The 16640-nt window shown below is 48.3% G+C and overlaps 1 protein-coding gene across 1 annotated transcript; it reads right to left on the bottom strand.

The window, feature by feature from the left end:
• Window positions 1–650: 650 nt before the first annotated feature.
• LOC135892555 (olfactory receptor 52E4-like) lies at window positions 651–1649 on the bottom strand. The gene has a single exon (XM_065420360.1). The coding sequence runs from the start codon at window positions 1647–1649 to the stop codon at window positions 651–653; it is 999 nt and encodes a 332-aa protein (XP_065276432.1).
• Between the last annotated feature and the right edge of the window lie 14991 nt (window positions 1650–16640).

The following is a 16640-nucleotide window of genomic DNA, read 5'->3' as shown; positions in this document are numbered from 1 at the left end:
TACAGCCTGGAACTGTGGTGGGCCCGCTGTGCACCCCTGAAATCTCTCCTCCCTAGCTCCTGCTTGCCCCTCCTTGCCCCAAGATGCCAGAACATGTTAGTACCACAGCTGAGTGGGTCTAATATTTATTTATTTTTCATTCTTTTATATAGGAATTAGATACAGTGTTCCTGTTAGCTAATTGCTAAGTTATCTGCCAAAAAAATAGAGTTTTCAAGTGCCTAAATAGCCCCTTGAATCATGTTTAAAATTGTCACCCCTACCAAAATCTAAAATGTCTCCCTTCCACATGGGGGGGGGGGAGGACGGACCTGGGGATGATCCAGCGAGTGACAAGGGGAGGGTAAGACAGGAGAAAGGGACAGGGCCTTGAGGGGAAGAGGCAGAGCAGGGACAGGGCATTTGTAGAAGAGGAGTGGCAAAGGAGCCTTGGGGGTCTAGTAACAAACAATTAGAAAGGTGTCAACTCAATGAGTTGTACACAGACCGATTCCCCAATTTGTCACACATTGGCACTGCACAAAAAGTTCAGGAAAGGGATTAATGTCTCTCTAACTGCCCAGTCAGTGTCAGGGCAGAGAGCCCAGCACCATGTCACCAGCCAGCTCTGTTTGGAGCTGGGCCTGAAAGACAGAGGACCAGGGAAAACTTTAGGTCCCTTTACAAGTAAAGAGCTGGAGCAGCCTGTCCCGAATATGTTTGGTCCCAACCCCATAGATGATGGGGTTTAACATGGGGGGCACCAGGAGGTAAATGTTGGCCATGAGAACATGGAAATGCAGGGGCACATTCTGGCCAAACCGATGTGAGAGGATGGAGAAGAGAGCTGGGATGCAAAAGGCGAAGAAGACACAGAGGTGGGAGCTACAGGTCCTAAAAGTCTTGAGCCTGGTGTCCTTTGTGGGGAGGCTAAAGATGGCCCTGAGGATCTGAGTATAGGATAGAGTGATAAAAAATACATCCAAACCAGTCACCAAGATTGCCACAGAGAGGCTGTAGTAACTATTGATGAGGATGTTGGCGCAGGCCAGCTTCACCACAGCCATGCCATCACAGTATGTGTGGGGGATGATGTTAGTTCTGCAATATGGCCACCGCCTCACCAGGAAGGGAGTTGGCAGTACGATTATGCAGCCACGCAGCACCACGGCCAGTCCAATCGTGGCCACCATGGGGTTTGTCAGGATGGTGGAATGTCTCAGGGGATTGCAGATGGCCACGTAGCGATCAAAAGCCATCGCCACAAGGATCCCAGATTCCATCACTGAGAAGCAGTGAATAAAGTACATCTGGGTGAGGCAGGCATTGAATTCGATCTCACTGGAGTTGAACCAGAAGATGCTTAGCATTTTGGGCAGGATGGATGTAGACAGGACCAGGTCGCTGATGGCCAGCATGCAGAGGAAATAGTACATGGGCCCATGGAGGCTTGGTTCTGTCTTCACAATGAAGAGGATGGTGAAGTTCCCCAAGATGGCTATGATGTACATTGCGCAGAAGGGGATCGAGATCCAGACATGGGCTGCCTCCAGGCCAGGAATGCCCAGCAGGATGAAGGTGGAGGGGTTGGTGAAGTCGGTTGCATTGGAATCAGACATGGAGTAGGGGAGAAGGTGTCCAACTCTGAGGCACAATGTTGTCTCCTGCATATACTGTACTTTCCCCTGACTTCCTGTACGTGCCCAGGCTCTAGGGTGATGGTTGCAGTATAAATGCCTGGATGGAGAGACAATGTTAATATGAGACACTACATGCACTACTGGAGGCTGTTCTCATGGGTGAAGCAGATTGGTCACTCTTCACACACTGAAAAATATTCAGATAAATAAATTATTAACAACTGACCTTACTACATGTGTCAATAATTCCTACTTATCATGGTGTGGGGAAACATAATAGGCACCATCAGCAAACACGAGTGTGGATACAGGCTTTCCATCATTGTTCCTTAGTGCAATGAAAGCCAGGCTAGAGAGTCCATGCAGTAGGCCTCTGGCTGGGTCCCTGGAGGCAGGGTATCCTAGTGGCTAGAATGCCAAGTAGGGGGGCAGAAGCTGAGGGAGTAGCTGCCTTCACCCACTTCTTCCTGGCCCAGGAACTCCAGGCCACTTCCTATCCAAGTCCTTAAATTTGGGATGTGGGCCCCAAGAGTCCAGATTCCCCTTACTGTGGGGGATTACAATAGATTCCCCCCTATTTAACCAGAGGGGGCGGCTAACTAGCTCCTATGGCTTGGTGTCATTGAAAAACACCTGCTCATTTGTAGAAGTGTCCAAAACAAAGATAATGTTCAGATGCCTAACGAATGGGATAGTGAATAACCTGGTCAGAACATGCGCTCAGTTTTGATCACCCAATCTCTATAAAGGATATAGCAGATAGAAAGGGGATTTCGGAGACAGGCTATGAGAATCGGGGAGGCTGCCTGATGCAGACAGACTGAAAAGTCGGGAACTGTTAGTTTAGAGAAGAGACAAAGAATCATACAGTCATAGAAGATGAGGTTTGGATAATACCTCAGGACGTCATTCAGTACAATCCCCTGCTCAAAGCAGGACCAACACCAACTAAATCATCCCAGCCAGAGCTTTGTCAAGCTGGGCTTTAATAACCTCTAAGGATGGAGATTCCACCACCTCCCTAATTAACCCATTCCAAAGCTTCACCACCCTCCTAATGAAATAGTGTTTCCTAATATTCAACCTAGACCTCGTGCACTGCTACTTGAGACCATTGCTCCTTGTTCTGTCATCTGCCACCACTGAGAACAGTCTAGATCCATTCTCTTTGGAACCACCCTTCAGCGCTTCTATCAAATCTCCCCTCACTCTTCTCTTCTGTAGACGAAATAAACCCAGTTCCCTCAGCTGCTCAGGGATAGCTTAGTGGTTTGAGCATTGACCTAGTAAACCCAGGGTTGTGAGTTCAATCCTTGAGGGGGCCACTTGGGGATCTGGGGCAAAATCAGTTGTTGGTCCTGCTAGTGAAGGCAGGGGGCTGGACTCAATGACCTTTTGGGGTCCCTTCCAGCTCTATAAGAGAGGTATATCTCCATATATTATATGCCCCAGCTCTCTAATAATTTTTGTTACTGATATAAAATTATTCTGCTTAACTGCCAGGGGGCAAATTTGTCACGTACACATGGGAGAAAGAAGAAGGGAAAACATCAGCTATAGGTTGTCTTAACTCAGGAAGTTCCTTCAAGAGGAAATGTAGCCAAACTCCAAACCTGGAGACAATGGACCTTTCTGTGCCTGCATCCTGTAGATAAACTGCTTGGTTTGCAAAATAAGCAAGGAAGAGGGGGCAAGTAGATGAACAATAAGGGGTCGTAAGAGGGGCAGATACATGTAGCTTGCTAATTATGTATGGTAATGATGGTAAATTTTGGCCAATCATAGAGCGATAGATTATCATAAGCAACTGCATATAATGCTTTGGTGTAAGTGTTTTCTTTGTTCTTGCTGACTTATGAGCTCGAACCCAATTGCAATTGAAATAAACGGATCGCCCCTCCCGGGGCTCCTTGCTTGATTAGCTGTGTCCGTCTCTCCTTATTCCTCAGCTGGAATGGACAGAAATTTCTATGACATTACCCTCCACTGGACTCTCTCCAATTTGTACACATCCTTTCTGTAGTGGGGGCCCAAAACTGGATGCAATACTTCAGATGTGGCCTCATCAATGCTGAATAGAGGGGAATAATCATTTCCCTCGATCTGCTGGCAATGCTCCTACTAATACAGCCCAAAATGCTGTTAGCCTTCTTGGCAACAAGGGCACACTGCTGACTCATATCCAGCTTCTCGTCCACTGTAATCCCCAGGTCCTTTTCTTCAGAACTACTGTTTAGCCAGTCGGCCTGGGATTTTTTCCCTCCTAAGTGCAGGACTCTTTTGGCCCAATCCATCCCATCATCCAGATCATTAATGAAGAGCTTGAACAAAACTGGCCATTGGACCGACCCCTGGGGCACTCTGCTTGATACAGGCTGCCAACTAGACATTGAGCCATTGATCATTACCCGTTCAGCCCGACAAGCTAGCCAGCTTTCTATCCACCTTATAGACCACCTTAACTTGTTGGGAAGAATACTGTGAGAGACCATAACAAAAGCTTTGCTAAAGTCAAGATATATCACGTCCACTGCTTTCCCCATATCCACAGAGAAGGCAATCAGGTTAGTCAGGCATGACTTGCCCTTGGTGAATCCATGTTGACTGTTCCTGATCACCTTCCTCTCCTCCAAGTGCTTCAAAATGGAGTCCTTGCAGACTTTCTCCATGATTTAGATGGGGACTAAAGAGAGGCGACTGGTCTGTAGTTCCCCAATTTCTCTTTCTTCCCTTTTTTAAAGATGGGCACTATATTTGCCTTTTTCCAAACGTCTGGGACCCCACCTATTGCCACAATCTTTCAAAGATAATGGTTAATGACTCTGTGATCATAACAGCCAATTCCCTCAGCACCCTCGGATGCATTAGCTCTGGAACCATGGACTTGTGTTTGTCCAGCTTTTCTAAATAGTCCTTAACCTGTTCCTTCACCACTGAAGGCTGCTCACCTCCTCCCCATACTGTGTTGCCCAGTGCAGCAGTCTGGGAGCTGACCTTATCTGTGAAGACCGAGGCAAAAAAGCATTGAGTACTTCAGCTTTTTCCACATCAGCTGTCACTATGTTGCCTCCCGCATTCAGGTGGGATCCCACAGTTTTCCTGTTCTTTTTCTTGTTGCTAACATACCTGGAGAAACCCTTCTTGTTACCCTATACATTCCTTGCTAGCTACAACTCCATTCGTTTTTTGGCCTTCCTGATTGCACTCCTGCATGCTTGAGCAATATTTTTATACTCCTCCCTAGTCATCTGTCCCAGTTTCCACCTCTTGTAAGCTTCCTTTTTGTGTTTAATCTCACTGAAGATTTCACTGTTAAGCCAAGCTGGTCACCTGCCATATTTGTTATTCTTTCTGCACATTGAGATGGTTTGTTCCTGTGCCCTCAGTAAGGCTTTTTAAAAATACAGCCAGCTCTCCTGGACTCCGTTTCCCCTCGTATTAGCCTCCCAGTGGATTTCTGCACATCATAAGGGAATCAAAGTACAGATTCTGTATTTTGCTGCTTTCCTTTCTTCCTTTTGTCAGGATCCTGAACTCAACCATGTCATGGTCTCTGCTGCCCAGGTTGCCACCCACTTCTGCTTCCCCTACAAATTCTTCCCTGTTTGTGAGCAGCAGGTCAAGAGGAGCAAGGCCCTCATTGGTTCCTCCAGCACTTGTACCAGGAAGTCAGGTAAGAGGAGGTGGTGACAGTCTCTGTGCATTAACACACCGCTGGTTCCTGAGGTCTTTTCTCAGCTCTTTCTCCAAGGGGAATTTTGCCTCGATGCAGCCTTAGTAATGTACAAGCCATGGCCTCAGAATTTGGCCTTGTATTGTACATATACTAACACCTTTCATCCTGAAGGATCCCCTGTGACACTGAAATGCAGCCACCTCGGGGCTGGAGGCCATCAGCCAGGGCAGGCGGGGATGCACAGCAAAGAGGGACATTTTGGCCAGTGACACTGGACTGAACTCATTCCCTGTGGCAAGGGCCTTGGGATGCTTAATGGCTGTGCAATGCGGAAAGAACAACAGACCTATTCTCTCTTCCATATTGCCCATGTTGTACTGGGTGTGTCGAGTAGTAAGAGATGTGTACCTGTGAATTCTGAGACGGAAGTGTTCTCCCTGGCAATCTTCCTCAGGTAGCCGTGTCCCACACCTCTCTCACCCCAGCATCTGCAGCAGCATCCCATGCTGAGAGCCGACACAGAGGGTGTGCAGCATTTATAATATAGCTCTGTGCAATCCCAGTGGGGTTCGCTCAGCCCCTAGGGGAGAAGCAGCATCTGGATGTAAACAACTGGAGACCTGATACATTCTAGCCAATATCTCCTTTTCCATGACTCCACTTCTGTGCTATTAAACCAGCTTGAGGAGTAAACAGTTATTAAAGGCCCTTCCCAAAGGGAGATGAGAACTCTTGGGCTCTCTGCTGAGTGAGAGGAATAGGCTGCTCTGTGCAGTTGTGCATATTTAACAATTACAGATGATTAGTAAGAAAACCAGGGAGAGTGCCTAGGTCTCCAAAGGGTCTGATACCCTGTAAATCCCCAAGATGGATGGGCAGATGGTAGACAGACAAATCTGGAGGCAGATGAGAGTGGGGAGACACAAACACTTCCTCCTAACACACAGGATTATTGCTAAGTTATCAGAGACCAGCAATTTTTTTAGTTTTTAGGCCCAGGAATGAGACTGAACGAATTCTCCTGTCCAAGCACAACAGAGGCGCTGTGTCTACCTGTACTCAAGTTACTAACACTCTGTAGCTGGCAAGCATGGTTTGATCCTTTGTCTGTAGCTAAAGGCAAAGTGGGTCTAGTTCCTGATTTGGATGGATTGTTATGTTTATTGTTTATGATCATTATTTGTATTGTCAGGGGTGGCTCTATGTATTTTGCCACCCCAAGCACGGCAGTGAGGCAGCTTTCGGCGGCGCGCCTGCGGGAGGTCCGCCTGTCCCGAGTCTTCGGCGTACCCACCGCCAAATTGCCGCTGAAACCGCGGGACCTCCCGCAAGCATGCCGCCGAAGGCAGCCTGACTGCTGCCCTCACAGCAACCGGCAGGCCGCCCCCCATGGCTTGCCACCCCATGCACGCGCTTGGTGCGGTGGTGCCTGGAGCCGCCCCTGTGTATTGTGGAAGCCTGCAGAGGCCCTGCTGCAGTTCAGGGCCCCTTGTGCTGGGCCCTTCACAAACACAGAGGGAGAAACAGCCCCTGCCCCAAGGAGCTTAGAAATCAGATTCAGACAAGACACAGCTACTGTGTGTAACAAACCAGAAAGTGGGCAGGCGGGGAGATGGGGGAGGAGCAGCACTAAGAATGGGGGATTACATAGGCTGCTGGGTGGGTGTGAGACAGCGGGAATGCACAGCCCTGTCCTGGCTGTTAGAAGTGTGTCCTGGGCCTTTAAGAGCAGATCACGTGTTCGGGGAACTATATTGGTGCTAGCAAGAATGGGCCATTGAGTGGCGGCTGCACCAGCCACACAGCTGGGAGCACATGGCTCTCCATTAGCTTTTATAACCCTGCTTTAGTTCTAATCATGTCTCCTGCCTTCGAGTGCAAACTGTGCCTCCTTCTCATGAATTCCCAGGAGAACCCCTGGTACCAGAGGGGAGGGCAGAGGTAACAGGGCTGTGGGGAAGGAAGGAAGGAGCCAAAGGGACTGTTGTCCCCTGTAAATGTGCGTGATTCCCCCTGCGGTGCCCCCTGCTGGTCGTCTCAGGGAATTAGCTCTTTTCCAACCTGGGCGCCCTCTGCAGACCGGTGTCCCGCTTGTTTCCAGCCCTGTGTCCCTCCCAGACCCTGGTGCCCTTTTATCTGGGGTGCTGCCCCCTGGCAATATCCCCACACTCTGCCTCTAGGTCTCCCTGCTCTGGGGAACCCCCAACTTGCCTCAGTTGGGGCTACTGCCAGTCATAACTAAGCCCCCACTCCCTGGGGCAGACTGTAGTGTAAAAGCCACTCATCATAGGCACGGGGTTCAGACCTGCTGCCTTCCTCTGCCTCCCAGTACCTCTATGGGCCTTGGACCAGGCCCTGTAGCCTGGGGAGTTGCCAGCCTGGAGCTCCCCTGCCCTTTTCCCAGCCCTGCTTCACTCCCAGTACCCTTTCTGCCAGCAGTCAGGCCCTACTCTATCCTAGCCTGGAGAGAGAGACTTCTGGGCCACTGGCTCACAGCCTTTTATACACACCAGCTGTGGCCTGATTGGGGCATGGCCCAGCTGCAGCCGCTTCCCCAAATCAGCCCAGCTTAGCAGCTCTCAGCCACAACCTTCTCCCAGGGCTGACTTTAACCCCTTTTCCACTGGAGTGGGGGAGCCGCCCCACTACATCCCCTTACTAACATTCAGTGGGGGTGTTTTGGTTGGCTAGCTCCCAGTATCAAAAGAATGGGGAGAGGGCAATGCTCCAGGTCAGCCTGATTGATGGGGCAGGCTAAGCAGGGAGCTAGGGAGCAGAGCCATGCCAGCCAGAGGGGCCAGAGGGAGCAGGTCAGAGCTGGGAGCAGAGTCACAGAAGCAGCCCACAGAGCAGACCTGTCCTGGGAGCAGAGCTGCAGCCACAGAGCCAGAGACACAGCCCGGGGAGAGCGGATACTGTGCTGGGAGCAGAGCTGCAGCCACAGAGCCAGAGACACAGCCCAGGGAGAGCGGATACTGTGCTGGGAGCAGGCTGCAGCCACAGAGCCAGAGGGGCCAGAGAGACAGCCCAGGGGGCTGGAGGCAGCAGCATCAGTGCTGAGACCGAGTGGAGCCGGAGCTAGAACAGTGGAGCTGGGGCTGGAGCTGGAGCAGTCTGGAGCCGGGTGCAGTGAGGCCAGCCAAGGGGGGATCCTGGGCAAAGGGCCCAGTGCAGAAAGACACCCCCAGCCAAGGGTCCTTCCAGGCCAGACTGGGAGGGGGATTTTTCCTTATTCTTTTTAAAATTTAATTCCCCCCCATCAGAGTTATGATGGTCCCCCCCCCCCAAAAAAAAGTCTGGCCTGCAAGGTCCCTTCTGTGGGCTATCTCCCTATGCTGTGCCCACTGCCCAGGGATCCCACACGCTCTCCTCAGCTGCTCACTGCACCTGGCTCTAGACAGCTCCAGTCCCTGTGCTGCTGCTGCTCTGCCTCCAGCTCTCTGGGCTGCTTCTCTGGCTCTGGCTGCTGTGCCTCTGATTCCAGCTCAGCTCGGACCCCTACTCTCTCCTTAGCTCGGTCCCTCTGGCCCAGGCAGCCCTAACTCACATGGAGGACAGGATCCCCCTGACCCTCTGTCTCCCTCATTGTCCTGCTTGCCCTGTCAATCAGTCTGACCAGGAGCATTGTCCTTTCCCTGGTGCCCCTGGGGCCTGTCAGTCTCAGAGGCCTGGTTTCCCATCAACTCTTCCCCTTCCTTTCGGTATGGGAGCTGGCCATCCAAAAATCCCCACTAAGTTTTACTAAGCGGCCAACATTCCCCTTACACAGAGCTGAAGCTAATGAGCCCAACCTGCAACTGTGGGCAGTTCACAGAAGCCTTCAGTGCTCAGGCCGGTGGGGTTGGAGCAGGAGATTGCACATGTTCCATTCTCCAGTCACACATTGGAGTACAGAGTACATGTTCTTATGTTCTTATGTGGCTCAAATTCAGTGCACCTGGAATGACAGATACAAAGCACCAGACACACAATGGTTTGGTTCGTGCACTGAAGGACGCTGGGCGTGTTATATAGAAGCCTTGGCTACACTGGCGCTGTACAGCGCTGCAACTTGCTGCACTCAGGGGTGTGAAAACGCCCTCCCCGAGCGCAGCAAGTACAGCGCTGTAAAGCGCCAGTGTAATCAGAGCCTGCAGCGCTGCACGCTCGCTCGCAGCGCTGCAAGCTACTCCCCTCAGAGAGGTGGACTACTTACAGCGCTGCGAGAGCTCTCTCGCAGCGCTGGCGGCATGACTACACTCGCGCTTCACAGCGCTGCCACAGCAGCGCTGGGAAGTCCTGAGTGTAGCCAAGGCCAGAGAGACGTAGGGGTGCACAAAGAATCACAGGCAGTCTGGTTCATTTCCTATCAGAGGCGTTGAGTAGCAAGCATCATTGAGCTTTGAATTTCCTGTGTTCCTTTCAACCTGCCCAGACCCAAAATGTGACACCCAGGGTGTGACAAGGACACAGAATGAGGCCCACAGAAATATGATCCTTGCAGGGGACTCTAGAGAGATTTGTAGATTATATGGCCAGGAGGGATCATTGTGATCATCTGCTCTGACCTCCTGCATTGCACAGGCCATAGGACAGTCCTGATTAATTCCTGTTTGAACTAGAGCAGATCTTTGAGAAAAACATCCCATCACAATTGAAATGTTGTCAGTGACAGAGACACACCCTGATCCTTGTTAAACTCTTTGAATGGTCAATTACCCTGTGTTAAACATTTCCACTTTGTCTCTTTTCTCAATTTGTCCACCACCAACGCCCAGCCACTGACTCTTGTTAGATCTTTGCCAGCTAGTTTTAAGAACCCGCTGTTATCAAGTTTCTGTTCCCCATTATAAGTGCTGATAGAATGCACTCGCATCACTCCATAACCTTCTCCTTGTTAAGTGATTGAGCTCATTGAGTACCTGGGGCAGCCTTGCACTGGCCCCCTGAGAAAGTTCTGGCTCCTGCACAGATGACCTTTACCCCTGCTGTCGAGAGTCCCATTGGGCCAGAGAAGTGCAGTTGCTGGAACTTTAGGGTCTCTGAATCCCCAGGCTGTTGAGTACCTTCAAGATAAGGATCAAGACCTTGAACATGATGTGATATTCTCCGGGAAGTCCAACCCTCTGCTCAAAGCAGTACCAACATCAACTAAATCATCCCAGTTAAGCTTTGCCTAACAAATGGAAGAGTAGGAATGGTCCAGCTCTTGGGAGAACTTTCCTGGATTATACACCACCCTGGTGGAATTGGCCATCGAAAGGATCAGAGTTCTCACTCCCACTCCCTTTACCCAGAGGCCTCCCTGACCTTGAAGACTCCCCGTCCGCTGTTCTGTGTGGCATTGGGCCCAGGATTCCTGGGGGGCTCGATGCCCAAACTTTTTGAGGTCGCTTAGGACAGGAGATAGAATATCCCCACTCTGGGGTACTCTCCCCACTCTGCACTTTTCTCTGACACACTGATCATTACATATAGTTCAAGAAAATACAATTTATTAAACAACAACCAATTAAAAATAAGAAAAAATGGGAAAGGTTAACGGAAAACCTGTAACTCTGCCCTGTGGGTATGGGGGAACTCCGAACAGCCATCTCTGGAAGGTAAGGGAAGTCTGTTCATAGTCTGTTCCCCACATTTTCCAGCCCCCTGCCCAAACCCAGGCTGTGCTGCAGGGATGCCGTGGTGGTCTGGTGGTGGCCACACGCTCTCAGGCTCTGGATGGCAAGGCCCTTCTTCCCAGTGTTGGCCCCTCCATCAGGGTTAGGATGCCCCCAAGTATAGCCTGAAAGTTCTCTTGGCTGGCAGTGTCTCCCTGTGCTGGACCATCTGCCAAGGGTCCCCCCTCACTCTTCCTAGCTGCTCATGAGATCGGGCACTGGACTGCTCCAGCTCCAGTCCCAACCTTATCCCCAGCTCCAGTCCCACTTAGCAAGGAACAATCAGATGCACACATACAGAATTGGAAATGACTGCCTAGGAAGGAGTACTGCAGAAAGGGATCTAGTGGTCATAGTGACACGAGCAAGAAACCAGAAGTAATTCTTCCACTCTACTCCATGCTGATTAGGTCTCAACTGGAGTATGGTGTCCAGTTCTGGGTGCCACATTTCAGGAAAGATGTGGACAAATTGGAGAGAGTCCAGAGAAGAGCATCAAGGATGATTAGGGGGCTAGAAAAAATGACCTAAGAGGGAAGATTGAAAGAACTGGGTTTGCTTAGTCTGAAAAAGAGAAGACAGAGAGGGGACATGATAACAGTTTTCAAATACCTAAAAGGTTGTTACAAGGAGGAGGGAGAAAAATTGTTCTCCTTAACCTCTGAGGATAGGACAAGAAGCAATGGACTTAAATTGCAGCAAGGGAGGTTTAGGTTGGACATTAGGAAAAACTTCCTAACTGTCAGGGTGGTTAGGCACTGGAATAAATTGCCTAGGGAGGTTGTGGAATCTCCATCATTGGAGATTTTTAAGAGCAGGTTAGACAAACACCTGTCAGGGATGGTCTAGATGGTGCTTGGTCTTGCCATTAGTGCAGGGGACTGGAATTGATGACTTCTCAAGTTCCCTTCCAGTTCTATGAAGCTATGACCTCCTGACTTCCTCATTGGCCTGCCTCCCATGTCAATCAGCCTGACTGGGAGCGTTAGCCTCTCCCCATTGCCCCTGAGGCCTGGTTTTCCATTGACTCTTCCCCTTCATTCTGATACTAGGAGCTGGTCAAACAAAAATCCTCACCAAGTTTTAGTGAGGGGTCAAAAGTCCTTTTACATTCCCCCTTGCTAAAATTCTGCCACAGCCACAACAATATTCACACCAGTACATATGGGCCCCATATTATCAACAAATATCATCATGTTATATATAATATTAAAAAACATTAACAATTAATAAAAGAACATTTAACATATTTGATGTCCCATGTCCTCTTCTTTACACTGTACATGATAATATTCATTAAAGACTACAGAGAATCAATCACATAATCATCTCTAAGTTTAAAAGGCAGTACACCCTTAGTAGTCTCTGTCCCAGAGACCCAACCAGAACCAGTCCCAGAACCGGAACTCCCCATAATTGAGGGTCCATTTCAGCGAAAAGCTGTGGATATTCTGGGTCCTTTCCTAAAGAAGACACCCAGAGGAAAGCAGTACATACTGACTTTCATGGATTTTGCCACCCGATGGCTGGAAGCAGTAGCTCTAAGCAACACCAAGGCTAAAAGCATGTGCCAGGCATTAACAGACCTTTTTGCCAGAGTAGGTTGACCCTCAGACATCCTTACAAATTCGGGAACTAATTTCCTGGCAGGGACCATGAAAAACCTGTGGGAAGCTCATGGGGTGAACCACTTGGTTGCCACCCCATACCACCATCAAACCAATGGCCTGTTGGAGAGGTTTAATGGAACTTTGGGGGCCATAATACATAAATTCGTAAATGAGCACTCCAGTGATTGGGACCTAGTGTTACAGCAATTGCTCTTTGCCTACAGGGCTGTACCACATCCCAGTCTGGGCTTTTCATCATTTGAACTTGTGTTTGGCCACGAGGTTAAGGGGCCATTACAGTTGGTGAAACAGCACTGGAAGGGGTTTACACCTTCTCCAGGAACTAACATTCTGGACTTTGAAACCAACCTACAAAACACCCTCTGAGACTCTTTAGCCCTTGCAAGAGAAAACCTAAAAGCTACTCAGAAAGAGCAAAAGGCTTGGTATGATAAACATGCCAGAGAGCGTTCCTTCAAAGTAGGGGCCCAGGTCATGGTCTTGAAGGCGCTCCAGGCCCATAAGATGAAAGCATCATGTGAAGGGCCATTTACAGTCCAAGAGCACCTGGGAGCTGTTAACTATCTCATAGCATTCCCCACCTAAAGCCTAAAGTGTACCATGTTAATTCTCTAAAGCCCTTTTATTCCAGAGAATTAAAGGTTTTTCAGTTTACAGCCCAGGGAGGAGATGACGCTGAGTGGCCTGAAGGTGTCTACCAAGATTTTGATATACAACACATTTCAGGAGCTTCTAACAAAGTGGCTGATGCACTCTCCCGTGAAAATTTCCCAGAATCAACTGGTTAAAATCATCCTTAAAATGTGGGAAATACTGTTAGTTCTTATATAATCAGTATTATGTTTAAAAGTGCATGTGTCTTATTAACTCTGTTTTCTCCTAGAGCTCCAGGAAGAAATCACAACCAGTGTGGAAAAGGCTGTCCAGCACCGTCTGTGATTTGGGGTGTGTGTCATGAACATAGGGGGAATGGTAGCAACCTTTATGTGTCCTTGGCAGCTGTACTGGATTGACTTACCTGTACAGGGTTAAGCAGTTCAAATAACCTAGCTGGCACCTGACCAGAAGGACAAATGAGAAAAGAAGACACTTTCAAATCTAGGGGCAAAGGACATGTGTCAAGGTGTCACCCCCACTCTGAACTTTAGGGTACAGATGTGGGGACCTGCATGAGATAACCCCTAAGCTTATTTACCAGCTTAGATCTAGTAGCTGCCACCACCAAATAGTTTAAACAAACATTTATGGGAGAGTCATTTGGAAACTCTGTCTTCCCCCCAAATATTTCCCCAGTCTTTAACCCCCTTTTCCTGGCAGGATTGAGACTGATTCACCTCCCACCAATTCCTGGTGAGCCCAGATCCAGATCCTAAACCCTTGGAACTTAAAACAAGGAAAAATAAATCAGGTTCTTAAAAGAAGACTTTTAATTAAAGAAAAAGGGTGAACGGAATACGTCTGTGAGATTAGCATGCAAGCTACTCTCACAGACAACAGATTCAAAACACAGAGGATGTCCCTCTGGGCAAAACCTTAGTTACACAAAGAACCCCAATTTGATTCTTCCTCTATGCAAAAAGAAGTCACAAAAGAAAATAAACATAATCTAATACATTCCTTCTCTAAACACTTACTACTTTTAAGAAATGTTAGATGGCTGATTCCTGGATCCTTCACTCCGGCACAAACTTTTCTGAACAGACAAAGGACTTTTTTCCCTCCTCCCTCTTTGAAAACATCTTGTCCCCCCATTGGTTCCTCTGGTCAGGTGTCAGCTAGGCTATGTGAACTTCTTAACCCTTTACAGGTAAAAGAGGAATTAACCCTTAACTGTCTGTTTATGACAACATGTTTGTTGCTCTGTGGGTTGTTCCCTCTCCGGACTGGAGGGAGAAGCAAAGCAGATACAATATCTCCTGAAATTATACCTGGAATAATCCATTTAAAACCACAGAGACTGTGAATAGAGCAAGGAAATTCCTGTGCTACAAAGGTAGTTTTATTCCTGTTTTTGTAACTGTGAAGCTGAGCCCAGAGGGGAATCCTCTGTGTTTTAAATCTTTTTATTATCCTGTAAAGTGACCTTCCATTCTGATTTTGCAGATGTGATTCTATTGCTTTTTTTTTAAAATAAAATTCTTCTTTTAAGAACCTGATTGATTTCAGCGTCCTGAAGACAAAGGGTCTGGACTGCGCTTACATTGCTAAGGAAACTGGTTGGTAGTTTATTCTCAAGCCTCCTCATGAAAGGGGGTGAAGGGGCTTGGGGGGATATTTTGGGGGGATAGAGATTCCAAGTGACCCTTCCCTGAATATTTTGTGTAAATCACGTGGTGGTGGCAGCAATATAAGTCTAAAGAATTTTTGCCTTGGAGAAGTTTTGACCTAAGCTGGTAAAATATAAGCTTAGAGGGTCCTTCATGCGGGTCCCCTCATCTGTACCCCAGAGTTCAGAGTGTGTGTGTGTGGGAACCCTGAAAGTTTGTTACCCATATTTTCTATTGCTCTGTCCCCAGGTAACACCAGGTCAATTTGAGGGATCTGTCCATTTTCATCAGGGTTTGGATTTTCCCTGTTGGTTTCAGTCTCCTCGGGGCATGTTGTTCTATGCCTCCTATGTGCCCTGATTCAAACCATAATATTAAAATAATGTGGTACCACTTATATATTTTTTTTAAAAAGATATAACATTGACTTTTGTTGCAATCAAAATAAAAACAATAAAAAGTAGGCACGTGACTACTGGTGTTCTCTTCGATCTTTCCAGTCAAGGATGGGGCCTGGGCAGAGACAAATGCATCCTGGGGGTGAACGCATGGCTGCGAATATGGTGTCACCAGGAATGCTTCAGCTTCCTTGTCCATGGGATGATGTTCCAGGAAGGACTGCTAAGAAGAGATGGGGTCCTCCTATGAAGGAAGGGGAAGAACATATTTGGAAACAGACTGGCTAACCTAGTGAGGAGGGCTTTAAACTAGGTTCAAAAGGGGCAGGAGACCAAAGCCTACAGGTAAGTCAAACACATGGAGACCTGGGAGAAGGGTCAGAAATTGGGGGGAGCATAGGCTGTAATAGCAGGGATCAACAAGAGACAAGACAGAACTGGGGTGGGGAATATCAAATCAATAGCTTAAAAGTTTGTATACTAATGCAAGTGTGACGGGTTGGGAACTGCCAACTGATGTACCAAGACGACTTCTGCCCCTGCTTTCCCTGCCAGCCTGGGAATCCAGCACCCTGTCTTGTTAAGCCAGATACACCAGTCTGCTCCAACACAGACTCAGGGTCTGAACCACATGCCCCAAAGCTGCAGACATAACTGAAAGCAACTTACAGAAGTGTTCCTGTCTTTAACATTCAGATGCCCAACTCCCAATGGGGTCCAAACCCCAAATAAATCTGTTTTACCCTGTATAAGGCTTATACAGGGTAAACTCATAAATTGTTCACCCTCTATAACACTGATAGAAAGATATGCACAGCTGCTTGCCCCCCCCCCCCAGGTATTAATACATACTCTGGGTTAATTGATAAGTAAAAAGTGAGTTTATTAAATACAGAAAGTAGGATTTAAGTGGTTCCAAATAGTAACAGACAGAACAAAGTGTATTACCAAGTAAAATAAAATAGAACACGCAAGTCTATATCTAAGAAAACTGAACGCAAATAAAACCTCACCCAGTAAGTTTCCTTTTACAGACTAGTCTCCTTCTAGTTTGGGTCCAGCAATCAGTCACACCCCCTGTAGTTACTGTCCTTTGTTCCAGTTTCTTTCAGGTATCCTTGGGGGTGGAGAGGCTCTCTCTTTAGCCAGCTGAAGACCAAATGGAGGGGTCTCCCAGGGGTTTAAATAGACTTTCTGTTCTGGGTGGAGACCCCCTCCTCTCCCCTATGCAAATTCCAGCTCCAAGATGGAGTTTTGGAGTCACACGGGCAAGTCACATGTCCATGCATGACTCAGTTTTTACAGGCAGCAGCCATGGCTTACCTGCTCCCTTGAACGTCCCCATGTAGACGTCTTATGTGGATTGGAGACTCCCAAGATCCATTATCTGTTAAGTGCTTTTTGACTGGG

Source organism: Emys orbicularis, chromosome 1 (genome assembly GCF_028017835.1).
Source record: "Emys orbicularis isolate rEmyOrb1 chromosome 1, rEmyOrb1.hap1, whole genome shotgun sequence".
NCBI classification, from domain to species: Eukaryota; Metazoa; Chordata; order Testudines; family Emydidae; genus Emys; species Emys orbicularis.
This window is presented reverse-complemented; position numbering and strand designations above follow the sequence as displayed.

What these genes read in the sequence shown, in the direction of transcription:
- LOC135892555 (XM_065420360.1), bottom strand. Translation starts at nt 1,649, where the DNA reads ATGCAGGAGACAACATTGTGCCTCAGAGTTGGACACCTTCTCCCCTAC.